We start from the raw sequence: 12,320 nt of genomic DNA, 5'->3' as shown, positions 1-12,320 counted from the left end.
GCCTCTAGCCAGGCAGGACGGGGAAGCACCGGCCAGAGGACGTGGGCCACCCCGAGGCTTCCCCTCCCCTCGCACCCCCACCAGATTCCAGCTGGGCGCCTCCACCAGCCACACCGAGAGGCTGGCTCCGCCTCTCGCGGGGCCGGACGGGGTAGCCCCGCCCACAAGGGCGAGTCTCCAAGAAGGCGCTTCCGGCAACACCGCGCTTCCGGTGACTACGTGTGCGTCTGGGGGGACGGAGGAGCGCGCACGCCCGGTGGAGTTGCTGCGCCCGGGACCCAGCCATCCGCTTTCCACCGTCTGAGAGGGGGCCGCGGACTCCTCACAAGTTCAGGGCTGGACCCGGCCGCCCGGATCCCCGCCCGCCACCCCGGAGCCCGAGGAGCGCCGGTGAGTCTGTCAGGGCCCAGGGAGGCAGCACCGCAGACGGCGCTGGGCAGCGAGGGCCAGGGAGGCAGAGAAATAGAGAAGAGAAGGAAGAAAAGGCGTTGTGAAGACCAAGGGAGGGAAGGCTCCGCGCGAGCCGAATGTCCCCTGGGCTAAATGCCACTGAGACGCCATGGGGAACACTAAGAACCAAATGGGCATTGGGTTTGGTAGGAGCGGCTTGTAGGTGCGTCCTGTCCCACTTACACTGAAGCCCGAAAAGTCTAAGATTTGGCAGTGGGAACACAGGTTATAGAGGGGAGGTATGCTTAGTGTCCTCCCGGGGCCTGCTTCCGAGATAATGAATTAGTTTCTTGGAATTTCAAAAGGTAAGAAATTAAACCAAACTAACTCTAGGCTTTTATATGTTAGATTACTTTAGATCCTGGGGGGAAGAGAGAGAGATACACGTGTTTACACTGTCCTCTAGACAAGGGCATCAAGGGATTAAGCAGAGGATTTGAGTAAACACCCAGAGGCCTGCATGAGCACAGACTTGTTTGGAAAGGTTAAGAAATATTTAGGAGTGCCACCTTCGACACTCCCCTAAGTCGTAATTACAATAAACAGGACAGGCAGCCTTCCACTCGCTTCCCTGTTATCAGAATGTCCTCTTTTTTTTTTTTTTTTTTTTTAATATATTTTATTGATTTTGTACAGAGAGGAAGGGAGATAGAGAGCCAGAAACATTGATGAGAGAGAGTCATCGATCAGTCGCCTCTTGCACACCCCCTACTGGGGATATGCCCGCAACCAAGGTACATGCCCTTGACCGGAATCGAACCCGGTACCTTTCAGTCCCCAAGCCAACGCTCTATCCATTGAGCCAAAACGGTTTCGGCCAGAATGTCCTCTTTAAAAACCAAGTCTCTTGTGCTTCCAAACATGTAAGGAAGGGGTTAGAGAACAGTCAGGAATCTGGGGTGAATGAAACCTAACCCAGTCAGTACCTTGGAGCTTTAGGACATTTGTAGATGAGCATGAAGTGCATTCAACCTCCACATAGGAGGGTGACAGTGTTGCTTATGTCATAGAAAAGCTGAATAAAATACTGAGAGCAACTGAAGGTATTAGAGAAAAATCAAGTCAGACAGAACTTGAAGGAAATTGCTGCAGAGAATGTGGGAGCACCTAGGAAGGCCCACATTTACCTGTGCTTCCGCCCAGAACATTTACTAACTCAGAGAGCAAGGACAGGGACCAAGCTGAAAGAGGTGGTCAGGGCTTGTGGCATTTCAGTTGGCTGGGAAGAAGGAAGTTGGAGTTCAGAGATACCATGGAGTCTGAGGTTTGAAATGGAAGTAGAACCTTAGACAAATGTGCCCAAAATTCAACGTGCAGTTTCCACTTGAGGTGTTTGTCAGTTCCCAAGCAGTAAGAGCCCAGGGCTAGATTCCCAGCCCCTAGGTTGTAAGCATCAGTTGCAAGGCTAAACAGTTGTGCAGCCCAGCCAGGGTGCTCAGTTTGAGCATTGACCTATGAACCAGAATGTCTCAGTTTGATTCTCAGGGCACATGCCTGGTTACAGGCTCAATCCCCAGTGTGGGCATGCAAAAGGCAGACCATCAGTGATTCTTATCATGAGAATCTTCCTCTCACTCCCTCTCCCTTCCTCTCTGAAATCAATACAAATATCCTATTTAATAAAGAGAGAATATGAAAATTGACCACCACAAAGATGGAGGCGACCACAGAAGGGGGTGGGGGTTCTAACAAGATGGCTGTACCTACAGCAGAGGCAGGGGTTTTTGTAACACAAGATTGTTGCAACCAAGCAGAGGCTGAGTTGCCTTAATGAGACTTATCCAGCAATCAGAGGGACCTGAGGCTGGGTCCCCCACCCAGCTGGGCTTGACAGAGGAATCTCTGGCCATGTCCCCCACACGGTAGGACTTGATGGGGGACCTCAGACAACTCCCCCCAGCCCGGGCACTAGGCCGGTAATCTCATACCACGTCCCCACCCAGCAAGCCTTGACTGGGGCCCACAAGGCACATCCCTAGCCCGGGCCAGGAGAACCTGAGGATGCATCCCCAAACCAGGCGGGTCTTCACTGCAGCCATGAAGCTTTGCCCTGGACACTACACCAGGGGACCTAAGCCTGCGCTCTGCACTGGCTCAGGGAACCTGAGGCTGCACCTCAGGTCCTGCGAGGGTGGGACAGGACAGGCCTGAGTGTTGCATGATTATGAAAAGTGCACAGGTTGGTGGGGACTTGACTCTGGGTCCCCGGCACACCCAGACTCTGACAAGAGAGGAAGATTTTCATAAATAGTTTACTAATTTTCTTTAATCTCTGACACTTATATTATAGTGAAAGGGCAAATAGCAATATTAAAATATTTGGTCTTATTAATTCCTTTTGAATGTGCAGCAATTTTGTGCACCAGGTCACTGGTACTAAAATTTTTAAAAAGGTGTCACATAGTGAGTATATAGTTGAAATTACTGCAGTGAGTAGGAGGACAGAGAAATCAACCTCGTCATGCAATAAAAACATTTTCCTAGTTCTTTGAGGCCCAAAATGAGGAAGTTGTGAAACAGTGGATGTGACAATGAGTATGCCAGTGTAGAGGTCCATTAATATTCTTTCAAAATTAAATTTCCAGAGTCTTTATATGAAGCACTATCATTTTGGCATACAATAAATTAATTTGGAAGAAGTATTCAGGTTAATATTTTCCTGTGTGCTTCCTCCAAGCTACCTGAGCTGCAACTGCTCTTCTTCCACAAGAAGATCCATCAGACACTGCTCAGGTGAGTTCTAGTCCATAGTTCAGATATAAGCCTCAGAAATATGTCCAGGCCTGAGTAGAGAACTCTGTAACAGTGCCCTCTGCTCACTCCCACTTCTCAGGATGACTTCCCTCCTGGGAAAATCACATCCAGGGCTTGATTGAGGTCTAGATTTCCCTGCCTGAAGCTCAGTTCTCTCCAGCTGGGCTCTCATCATTCTCTGATTTCTGCGACGTCACCACCTACTTTAAAGGGAATTGCCATCCCTTGGAGTCAGGAGAACCAAGTTACTGCCTGAACCTACTTTTGTTTTTCTGCAGTTAATCCAGTTACTTTCCCTGGGCCTCACAGAGACCTGTGCAGCTCCAATGGCAATTCTCCCAGGTTTCCCAGGAGGGAGACTAGCATGCCAGAACAGCCCCAGGAAAATTGGGTTGAGTCAGTCCCCCGCTTAAAGCTGGAGCTTGTAGTCTGAACTAGTGAATATGTAAAGTTCTTTCCCTTACTGTTGAGGATGAGCTGGTGGGGGTACCAGTGTACTGATCCATTTGTGTTTTTTGTCGAACTTAAATTTCCATAGTTTTACTTTCCATATTAAACACTATCATTTTGTGCAGACAATAAGTCTACATTTAAAAGGAGGCTGTTGACAATAAATGTGTGAAAGTACGTGAGGAAACAAACCTTTCAATTAAGTGTCTGCTTCATATAGACCTCTCTGCTCTGCAGATGGGGAACATGTAGAGCAAGAATTCTCTCAGAGCCTTATCTTGTCTAGGACAGGACTTTGTGTCATCAAAAATGATCTCCAGTGCTATGGTAACTGTTTCTCTTCATCTCTTGCTTAGCCTCAGGGAAGTATTCTTAGCTTAGCCCAGTGTAGTCACAGATGACAGAGGTGGCACTAAGAGCTAGAGGAAGTGGTGACATGTGGCTCCATGGAACTTCTAGAGATCTGTCAGTTCTGGCCACTGTTGAACTGCTCATCAACTTAAGATTTTTTTACTATTAGCTAAACATGATGTATTTAATTTTCATTTTTACTGAGATGGTTTTCCCTTATAGTTAGTGGCTTTTTGTTTGTTTGTTTGTTTGTTTTTAAATATATTTTATTGATTTTTCACAGAGAGGAAGAGAGAGGGATAGAGAGTTAGTAACATCGATGAGAGAGAATCATTGATCAGCTGCCTCTTGCACACCCCCTACTGGGGATGTGCCCGCAACCAAGGTACATGCCCTCAGCTGGAATCGAACCCGGGACCTTTCAGTCCGCAGGCGGACGCTCTATCCACTGAGCCAAACCGGTCCCAGCTGTTTGTTTTAATAAATTGTTGTTGTTCAGATTATTACAATTGTTCCTCTTTTTTACCCCATACCTCCCCTCTACCCCTTTCCCCTTCCACCCTTTGCCCTTACCTCCCCACCACTATCCTAATGCATAGGTGTACAATTTTTGTCCAGTCTCTTTCCATACCCTACAACCCCCTCCCCCAAGAATTGTCAGCCCACTCCATTTCTATTCCCCTGATTCTATTATATTCACCACTTTATTCTGTTCATTAGATTTTTTATTCACTTGATTTTTAAATTCACTTGTTGATACATATGTATTTGTTTCTCATAATTTTTATCTTTACCTTGTTCTTATTCTTCCTCTTCTTCCAGAACACCCTTTAGCATTTTATATAATTCTGGCTTGGCAGTGTTGAACTCTTCCTTTTTCTTATCTGTGAAGGTCTTTATCTGACCTTCAATTCTGAATGATAGCTTTGCTGGGTAGAATAATCTTGGTTGTAGGTTCTTGCTGTTCATCACTTTCAATATTTCTTGCCACTTCCTTTTGACCTGCATAGTGTCTGTTGAGAAATCAGTTGACAATGGTATGGATGCTCCCTTGTAGGTAACTGTTTTTCTCTTGCTGCTTTTTAGATTCTCTCTTTGTCTTTTGCTCTTGGTATTTTAACTATGATGTTTCTTGTGTGGTCTTCTGGTTGTTTTTTTGTTTGTTTGTTTGTTTTTGTGTGTGTGTGTGTGTGTGTTTTGTTTTAATTTATTTTTTTATTAAATTATTATCTGTGTACATATCTTACCATTGTTCCCCACCCCCTATCATAGGTGTGGTCCTCTTTGGATTCCATTTGTTTGGCATTCCCTGCGCTTCCGGGCTTGTAAATCTCTTTCTTTCACCAGGTGGGGAGGTATTGTGTCATCATTTCTTCAAATAGGTTTTCAGTATCTTGCTCTCTCCCTTCTTCTAGTATGCCCATAATTTGAATATTGATACACTTGAAGTTGTCCCAGAAGCTCCTTATGCTAACTTTATATTTGTGGATTCTTTTTTTTTTTTTTTTGCTTTTCCAATTGGGTATATTTTGCTACTTTGTATTTCCAAGTTTTATTTGATTCTTACAATCTTCTAGTCTGCTGTTGGATCTCTATATATATTCTTTTTAATTTCAGTGAGTATATGCTTAATTCCTAGTTGGTCCTTTTTCTACCCTTTCTACCCTTTGCAGGGGTCCTCAAACTTTTTAAAGTGGGGGCCAGATCACGGTCCCTCAGAGAGGTGGAGGGCCGGGACTATATGAACTACTAATTCCTACTGTAACACCTCGGCTGCGCTCACTGCCCAAAAAACCTGGCGGGCCGGATCAGACTCCTCTGCGGGCCGCATGTGGACCGCTGGCCGTAGTTTGAAGACCCCTGCTTTAGGGTGTCACTAAATTTATCAGCCTTTTGTAGAAAATTCTTGAAACACCTTATAACTATGGTTTTGAACCCCATATCCAGGTGTTTGCTTTCCTCCATTTCTTTCATTTATGACCTGTTTCTTTGTCTCCGCATTTTGGCTGCCTCCCTGTGTTGATAGAGTGGTTTGGTGCACTAGGTGTCCAATAGGGCCCAGTGGCTCAGCCTCCCCAGTTACCTGAAGTGGACACATTTGGTTCACCCCTTTGTGGGCTGTGTGCACAGTCATTTTGTAAGCCTTGATTGTTGTTATCACTGGGAGGAGTCGACCTCCAGGACAATTGGCAGTGAGGGTCAGCTGTGTTTATGAAGGGAGAACTTCTGTGCTTGAGACACACTTATAAAGCAAGACATGCTTTAGTGTGCCTATAGTGCTCACTGAGTCTGCACCCTGAGTGTGTCCCTAGTAGATCTTAGGAGTTGTAATCTGGATGGTCCTACTCTGACCCCTGGGTACATTGGCTCTTGGGTCTCAAAGGAGGTGTGAACTTAGCCTGTGCCTTTGGGCACCCAGCAGGAGCTATGGAGAGATCTCTAGATTCCTGTTCTTTGTTTGGGTTTTGAAGATTCCTAGATGAGGCCCAACTGTGAAGCAAATGAAAGCTGCTGTGGGGCCTCAGACCTTCTTTTGCATGTTCTGGGTCTCACTGACTGAGCTGCAGTTTGTTAGGTAAGTTTAGATTTTAAAGCACCAGGCTATTCATATGCAAAACCTCTGCGCCGCTTGCATGGGACAGAGTCTCAGGGAAGAGGAAACAGCAATTGCTTCCCACCAGCCCTGCCCTCAGAGGCCCCGGAGTCTCAGTGCCCTGCAGTAATCACTGCACGCACCTCTGAGAGAAAGCTGCCCTTGTGTTCCCCCCGGTGTCAGACAGTCCACTTTCTCCCCGTATGAGTCTGGGTTCCCAGTCTCACCCACAACTGGAGTTCAGACCATTCAGTAGCTTTTCTCTCCCTCCCACCTGATAAAGTCAGCCGCATACTCATTTGGCAGCCCTCTCCATGTGCACCTCTCTACTTCTGCCTTTACTTCTGCAATTCCTCTTAGTGTCAGAGTGCTTTTATCTTTCATTCTGGTTGTAGAATTTCCACTCAGCAAGCCTTCCTGTGGTTCTGGATGATGTCCATTTTGTCTTTTAGTTGTACAATAGTTTTGAAGTTGTGGGAGACAGCCGTTCACGTGTTTACCTATGCCTCCGCCCCCATCTTGGCTTCTCAGTTAGTGTTTTTGTTAATGTTATGAATGTCTTTTTTTTTTTTTTTTTTTTTTAAATTATTTTTAATATATTTTATTGATTTTATACAGAGAGGAAGGAGAGAGATAGAGAGTTAGAAACATTGATGAGAGAGAGTCATCGATCAGCTGCCTCTTGCACACCCCCTACTGGGGATATGCCCGCAACCAAGGTACATGCCCTTGACCGGAATCGAACCCGGGACCCTTCAGTCCCCAAGCCGACGCTCTATCCATTGAGCCAAACCGGTCCCGGCTGAATGTCTTTTTTGTTACTGCTTTTTCATCCATTTAAAAAAATTTATCCTAGAAGAAAATGTTTCTCTCAAAGTTATTTTATGTCTCTCTGTAATTACTTCTGTGAGAATGTCCAACATTTCCAGACACTTTTTCATCTGAAATCTGTAGCAATTCTCTTATATTTCTATGGCCAAACACATGAGTTTGTTTATCCAATCCAAATTACTTCATAACTCATGCAACAAGTGTACTTTAGGACATGGGTAAACTGACTCATTTTAAGCTATACTTGCTCAAACAGATTACATGAGGTTCTTATAGAAAGCTTTGCAGTGCAGTTGTTTGCAGTTTTTAAAGTGAACAGTTGACCCTAGCTAGTTTGGCTCAGGGAAAGAGCATTGGCCTGGACTGAAGGCTCCCAGAATTGATTCCTGTCGAGGGCATATACCTAGGTAAAAATAAAGTCAATAGTTGACTTCCAGTGCTCTCCTTCTGATGTTCATTTCCACTTCTCTCAGGATCACCCACGTGGGTCAGAGCATCCTAAGCACCGAGTCTTGGTAAAGAAGCCAGAATGAGAAGGCGCAAGAGTCCTGATCTCCACCAAACAGTATCTGAGGTGACTAGTGCTGGGCCTGGGACAGGAACCACTGTATCCCTGGCTGCCCTTTCTCCTGACACCCTCACCCCGTTCAACTCACAGAGGCCCCCATCTGAGGTTGGTGTGACCTTTGAGGATATTGCTGTGCGCTTCTCTAAGGAGGAATGGTGCCTCCTTGATGAGGCTCAGAGACACCTGTTCCTGGAAGTGATGCTGGAGAACTTTGAACTCACATCCTCTCTAGGTTGCTGCTGTGGAGCAGAGGATGTGGAGGTACCTACTGAAGAGCATGTTTCTGTGAGAGTGTCACAGGCAAAAATCCCCAATGTAGCTTTATCCTCCCAGAAGAGCCATCCCTGTGAGAGTTGTGGGCGAGTCCTGAGAGACATCTTTTACTTGTTTGAGCAGCAGGGAACACCACATAGCCTGAAACTGTTGAGGTGTGGGGCATGTGCAAAGCAGTTTTATTTCAGCAAGAAAGCCATTGGCTGGAACCAGTCGCTTGCTCAGGACCATGGTGTCCATAATGGAATACAGTGTCTTGTGTGCCGTGTATGTGAGAAATCTTTTACAAAAATCTCTGACCTCCATAATCATCAGAAATTGCACACAGGAGACAGGCCATACAAGTGCAGTGAATGTGGGATGTGCTATAGAAAACACTCCACACTCATTCAACACCAGGAAGTTCATTCTATAGAAAAGCATCATGAGTGTGCTGAATGTGGGACATTCTTTAGCCAAAGGGGAGCCCTTGTGCAACACCGGAGAGTTCACACCGGAGAAAAGCCATATGAGGTTGTTGAATGTGGGAAATATTTTTCCGCAATCTCTAGACTTTATTGTCTTCAGAGATTTCATAATGGAGAAAGTCCTTATGTGTGCAGTCAGTGTGGGAAATCTTTTACCACTGGTGATGACTTTCATCAACATCAGAGACTTCACACTGGAGAAAAATATAAATGCAGTCTGTGTGGGAAATCTTTTACCACTAGCGGAAGCCTCCTTCATCATCAAAGACTTCACACTCGAGAAAGGCCTTACAAGTGCAGTGAATGTGGGAAATCTTTTATCAGGAGCTGTCATTTGAGTGATCATCAGAAATGTCACACTGGAGAAAAACATGAATGCAGTCAGTGTGGGAAATCTTTTACCACTAAATATGGCCTCCATTATCATCAGAGACTTCACACTGGACAAAGGCCTTACAAGTGCAGTGAATGTGGGAAATCTTTTATCAGGAGCTCTCATTTGAATTATCATCAGAAATGTCACAGTGGAGAAAAACATGAATGTAGTCAGTGTGGGAAATCTTTTACCACTGGTGATGGACTTGGTCGACATCAGAGACTTCACACTGGAGAAAGGCCTTATGAGTGCAGTCAGTGTGGGAAGTCTTTTAGCTATAGGAGTAAACTCCGTCGTCATCAGAGATTTCACACTGGAGAAAAACATGAATGCAGTCAGTGTGGGAAGTCTTTTACCACTAGCGGAAGCCTCCTTCATCATCAAAGCCTTCATAGTCGAGAAAGGCCTTACAAGTGTAATAAATGTGGGAAATCTTTTACCAGGAACAGTCATTTGAGTGATCATCAGAAATGTCACACTGGAGAAAAACATGAATGCAGTCAGTGTGGGAAATCTTTTACCACTAAATATGGCCTCCATTATCATCAGAGACTTCACACTGGACAAAGGCCTTACAAGTGCAGTGAATGTGGGAAATCTTTTATCCGGAGCTCTCATTTGAATTATCATCAGAAATGTCACAGTGGAGAAAAACATGAATGCAGCCAGTGTGGGAAATCTTTTACCACTGGTGATGGCCTTGGTCGACATCAGAGACTTCACAGTGGAGTAAGGCCTTATGAGTGCAGTCAGTGTGGGAAATCTTTTACCTGTAGGAGTAAACTCAGTCGTCATCAGAGACTTCACACTGGAGAAAAATATGAATGCAGTCAGTGTGGGAAATCTTTTTCCACTAGCGGAAACCTCCTTCGTCATCAAAGACTTCACACTCAAGAAAGGCCTTTCAGGTGTAGTAAATGTGGGAAATCTTTTACCAGGAGCTGTAATTTGAGTGATCATGAGAAATGTCACACTGCAGAAAAACATGAATGCAGTCAGTGTGGGAAGACTTTTACCACTAGATATGGCCTCCATTACCATCACAGACTTCACACTGGAGAAAGGCCTTACAAGTGCAATGAATGTGGGAAAACTTTTATCCGGAGCTCTCATTTGAGTAATCATCAGAAATGTCACAATGGAGAAAAACATAAATGCAGTCAGTGTGGGAAATCTTTCACCACTGGTGATGGCCTTGTTCGACATCAGAGACTTCACACTGGAGAAAAGCCTTATGAGTGCAGTCAGTGTGGGAAGTCTTTTTCATGTAAGAGTAACCTCCGTCGTCATCAAAGAATTCACACTGAAGAAATGGCTTATGAGTGCAGTCAGTGTGAGAAATCTTTTACCACTCGTGAAGGCCTCCTTTGTCATCAGAGATTTCACAGTGGAGAAAGGCCTTATGAGTGCAGTGAGTGGGAAATTTTTTACCAGGCGCAATGGCCTCCTTTATCATCAGAGACTTCACACTGGAGAAAGGCCTTATGAGTGCAGTCACTGTGGGAAATGTTTTCCCTATGCAAGTAGCCTTTATCATCATCAGAGACTTCACACTGGAGAAAGGCCTTATGAGTGCACTCAGTGTGGGAAATCTTTTATCAGGAGCTGTCATTTGAGTTATCATCAGAAATGTCACTCTGGAGAAAACCATGAATGCAGTCAGTGTGGGAAATCTTTTACCACTAGCAGAAGCCTCCTTCGTCATCAGAGACTTCACACTTGAGTATGGCCTTATGAATGCAGCTAATGTGGGTTGTCATAAGAGAGTTCACACTAGAGAAAGGCCTTATGAGTGCAGTGTGTGTGGTAAATCTTTTTCCACTAGTGAAGGCCTCCATCGTCATCAGACAGTTCACACTGGAGAAAGGCCCTATGAGTGCCGTCAGTGTGGGAAATTGTTTGCCCTGAACAATACTTGCGTCTTCATCAAAGAGTTCACATGAGAAAGGCCTCAGGATTGCAGTGAATATGGGAAATATTTTGCCAGAAACAGTCACTTTCATTGTCATCAGACTGTTCATAGGGTGTTCCCATACTTTTGGAGGCAATCACTTTCAAAGACTGTGCAAAGGGCCATGTGTCCTAATGTTTGCAACTTCATGTGTGATGGTCACTTGGGTGTAGGAAAGTAGGGTTTAAGGGAAAGCATAACTGCTACAGAATCACTGGCCTAAGAGGGATTGTGCATAATTCTTAAAATGGAGATAGGTTTAATTGATCTTCATTAATAATTCATAATGCAATGTGCAATTCAGAAGAGAGGTGAATGTTTAACTTAGAAAAATTAGAAAGTTGTGATTTAAGCCAATTGTACATTTTTGCATCCTTCCAGCAGTCTAGGACAGATTTAATTCCTCCACATTCTAGAAAAGAGTTGCTTTGGTCAGTCGTCCTTTATTTAAATCTTTTTTGTACCTTTGTCATGCTATGTCATTGTTCAGTTGCATTTTCTTCTAAGGGTTTATGGTGAGACTTATTTCAGATGTGCATTTGCTATCTGGGTTATATTGGGTTAAATTTCTGAGCATATGTTCTGCCAAATCTATGAATTTTGGCAATTTTCTTTAAGAAATGGGCAGTTAAACAACAAAAATGAAGGTTAGAATTTCTCTGTTTGCATTGTTTTTGCTTTGTAGGATAAGTGTTTTTCATATTGGAAAAAAAAAATAAATAAAATCAATAATTAACTCAATATAAGGGTCTTATTTCATTCCTTTGGATGTGAGTTACTAGTTTTCCCAGCACTGTTTATTGAAGAGAAACTATCCTCTCCCAACTGTGTATTATTGGCTCGTTTGTCGGAGAGTAGGACTTGGCAGTATTTGCAAGGGGCTAGAGAACTACTTGTAAATGGGTCCTTCTTGGGGACATCACAGTGGGCTGCAGAGGTTATCAACATGAGGTACTAAAGGGAAAGGAAAAATGAACCAGCTTGAGACTGATCTTCACAGTCAGTTTAGAGTAGGGGTGTCGAACTCAATCAGAGAAGGCGCCAAAATATAAAATCCAGCCTAAATTGCGGGCCGAATGGTTTACTGAACAGTCATAAACTGACAATGTTAACCAGAAATGTGAATTTAAAATGAGTGGAACAATCTTTTCCTTAACAGTGCTGTTAACCAACTCACATGCTATCAAGCAAAACAGTAATATTGGTATCAAGCAAAACAGTAATATTGGAATGTACCTAAAATGCTCATTGTTTTG

At 44.4% G+C, this 12,320-nt stretch overlaps 1 protein-coding gene across 4 annotated transcripts; it reads left to right on the top strand.

Annotated features, from left to right (window-relative positions):
* Window positions 1-207: 207 nt before the first annotated feature.
* Window positions 208-12,057, top strand: LOC311627663 (uncharacterized protein). Of its 4 annotated transcripts, none has more exons than XM_084894170.1 (3): window positions 208-422; window positions 3,128-3,183; window positions 7,903-12,057. In XM_084894170.1, the coding sequence occupies exon 3, from the start codon at window positions 7,959-7,961 to the stop codon at window positions 10,599-10,601; it is 2,643 nt and encodes an 880-aa protein (XP_084750296.1). In that variant the 5' UTR covers window positions 208-422; window positions 3,128-3,183; window positions 7,903-7,958; the 3' UTR covers window positions 10,602-12,057. The 4 variants fall into 4 exon arrangements, with proteins under 4 accessions (XP_084750296.1, XP_084750297.1, XP_084750298.1 ...); XM_084894171.1 differs by having other exon boundaries at window positions 218-390; XM_084894172.1 differs by lacking the exon at window positions 3,128-3,183 and having other exon boundaries at window positions 218-390.
* The last annotated feature ends 263 nt before the right edge of the window (window positions 12,058-12,320 follow it).

Source organism: Pipistrellus hanaki, assembly GCF_964339955.1.
Source record: "Pipistrellus hanaki genome assembly, chromosome: 9".
In the NCBI taxonomy this organism is placed as follows: domain Eukaryota; kingdom Metazoa; phylum Chordata; class Mammalia; order Chiroptera; family Vespertilionidae; genus Pipistrellus; species Pipistrellus hanaki.
The sequence above is the reverse complement of the archived record's forward strand: the minus strand, read 5'-3'. Positions and strand labels throughout refer to the sequence as shown.

Coding starts and splice junctions, on each gene's coding strand:
- LOC311627663 (XM_084894170.1), top strand. CDS start 7,959: ATGAGAAGGCGCAAGAGTCCTGATCTCCACCAAACAGTATCTGAGGTG.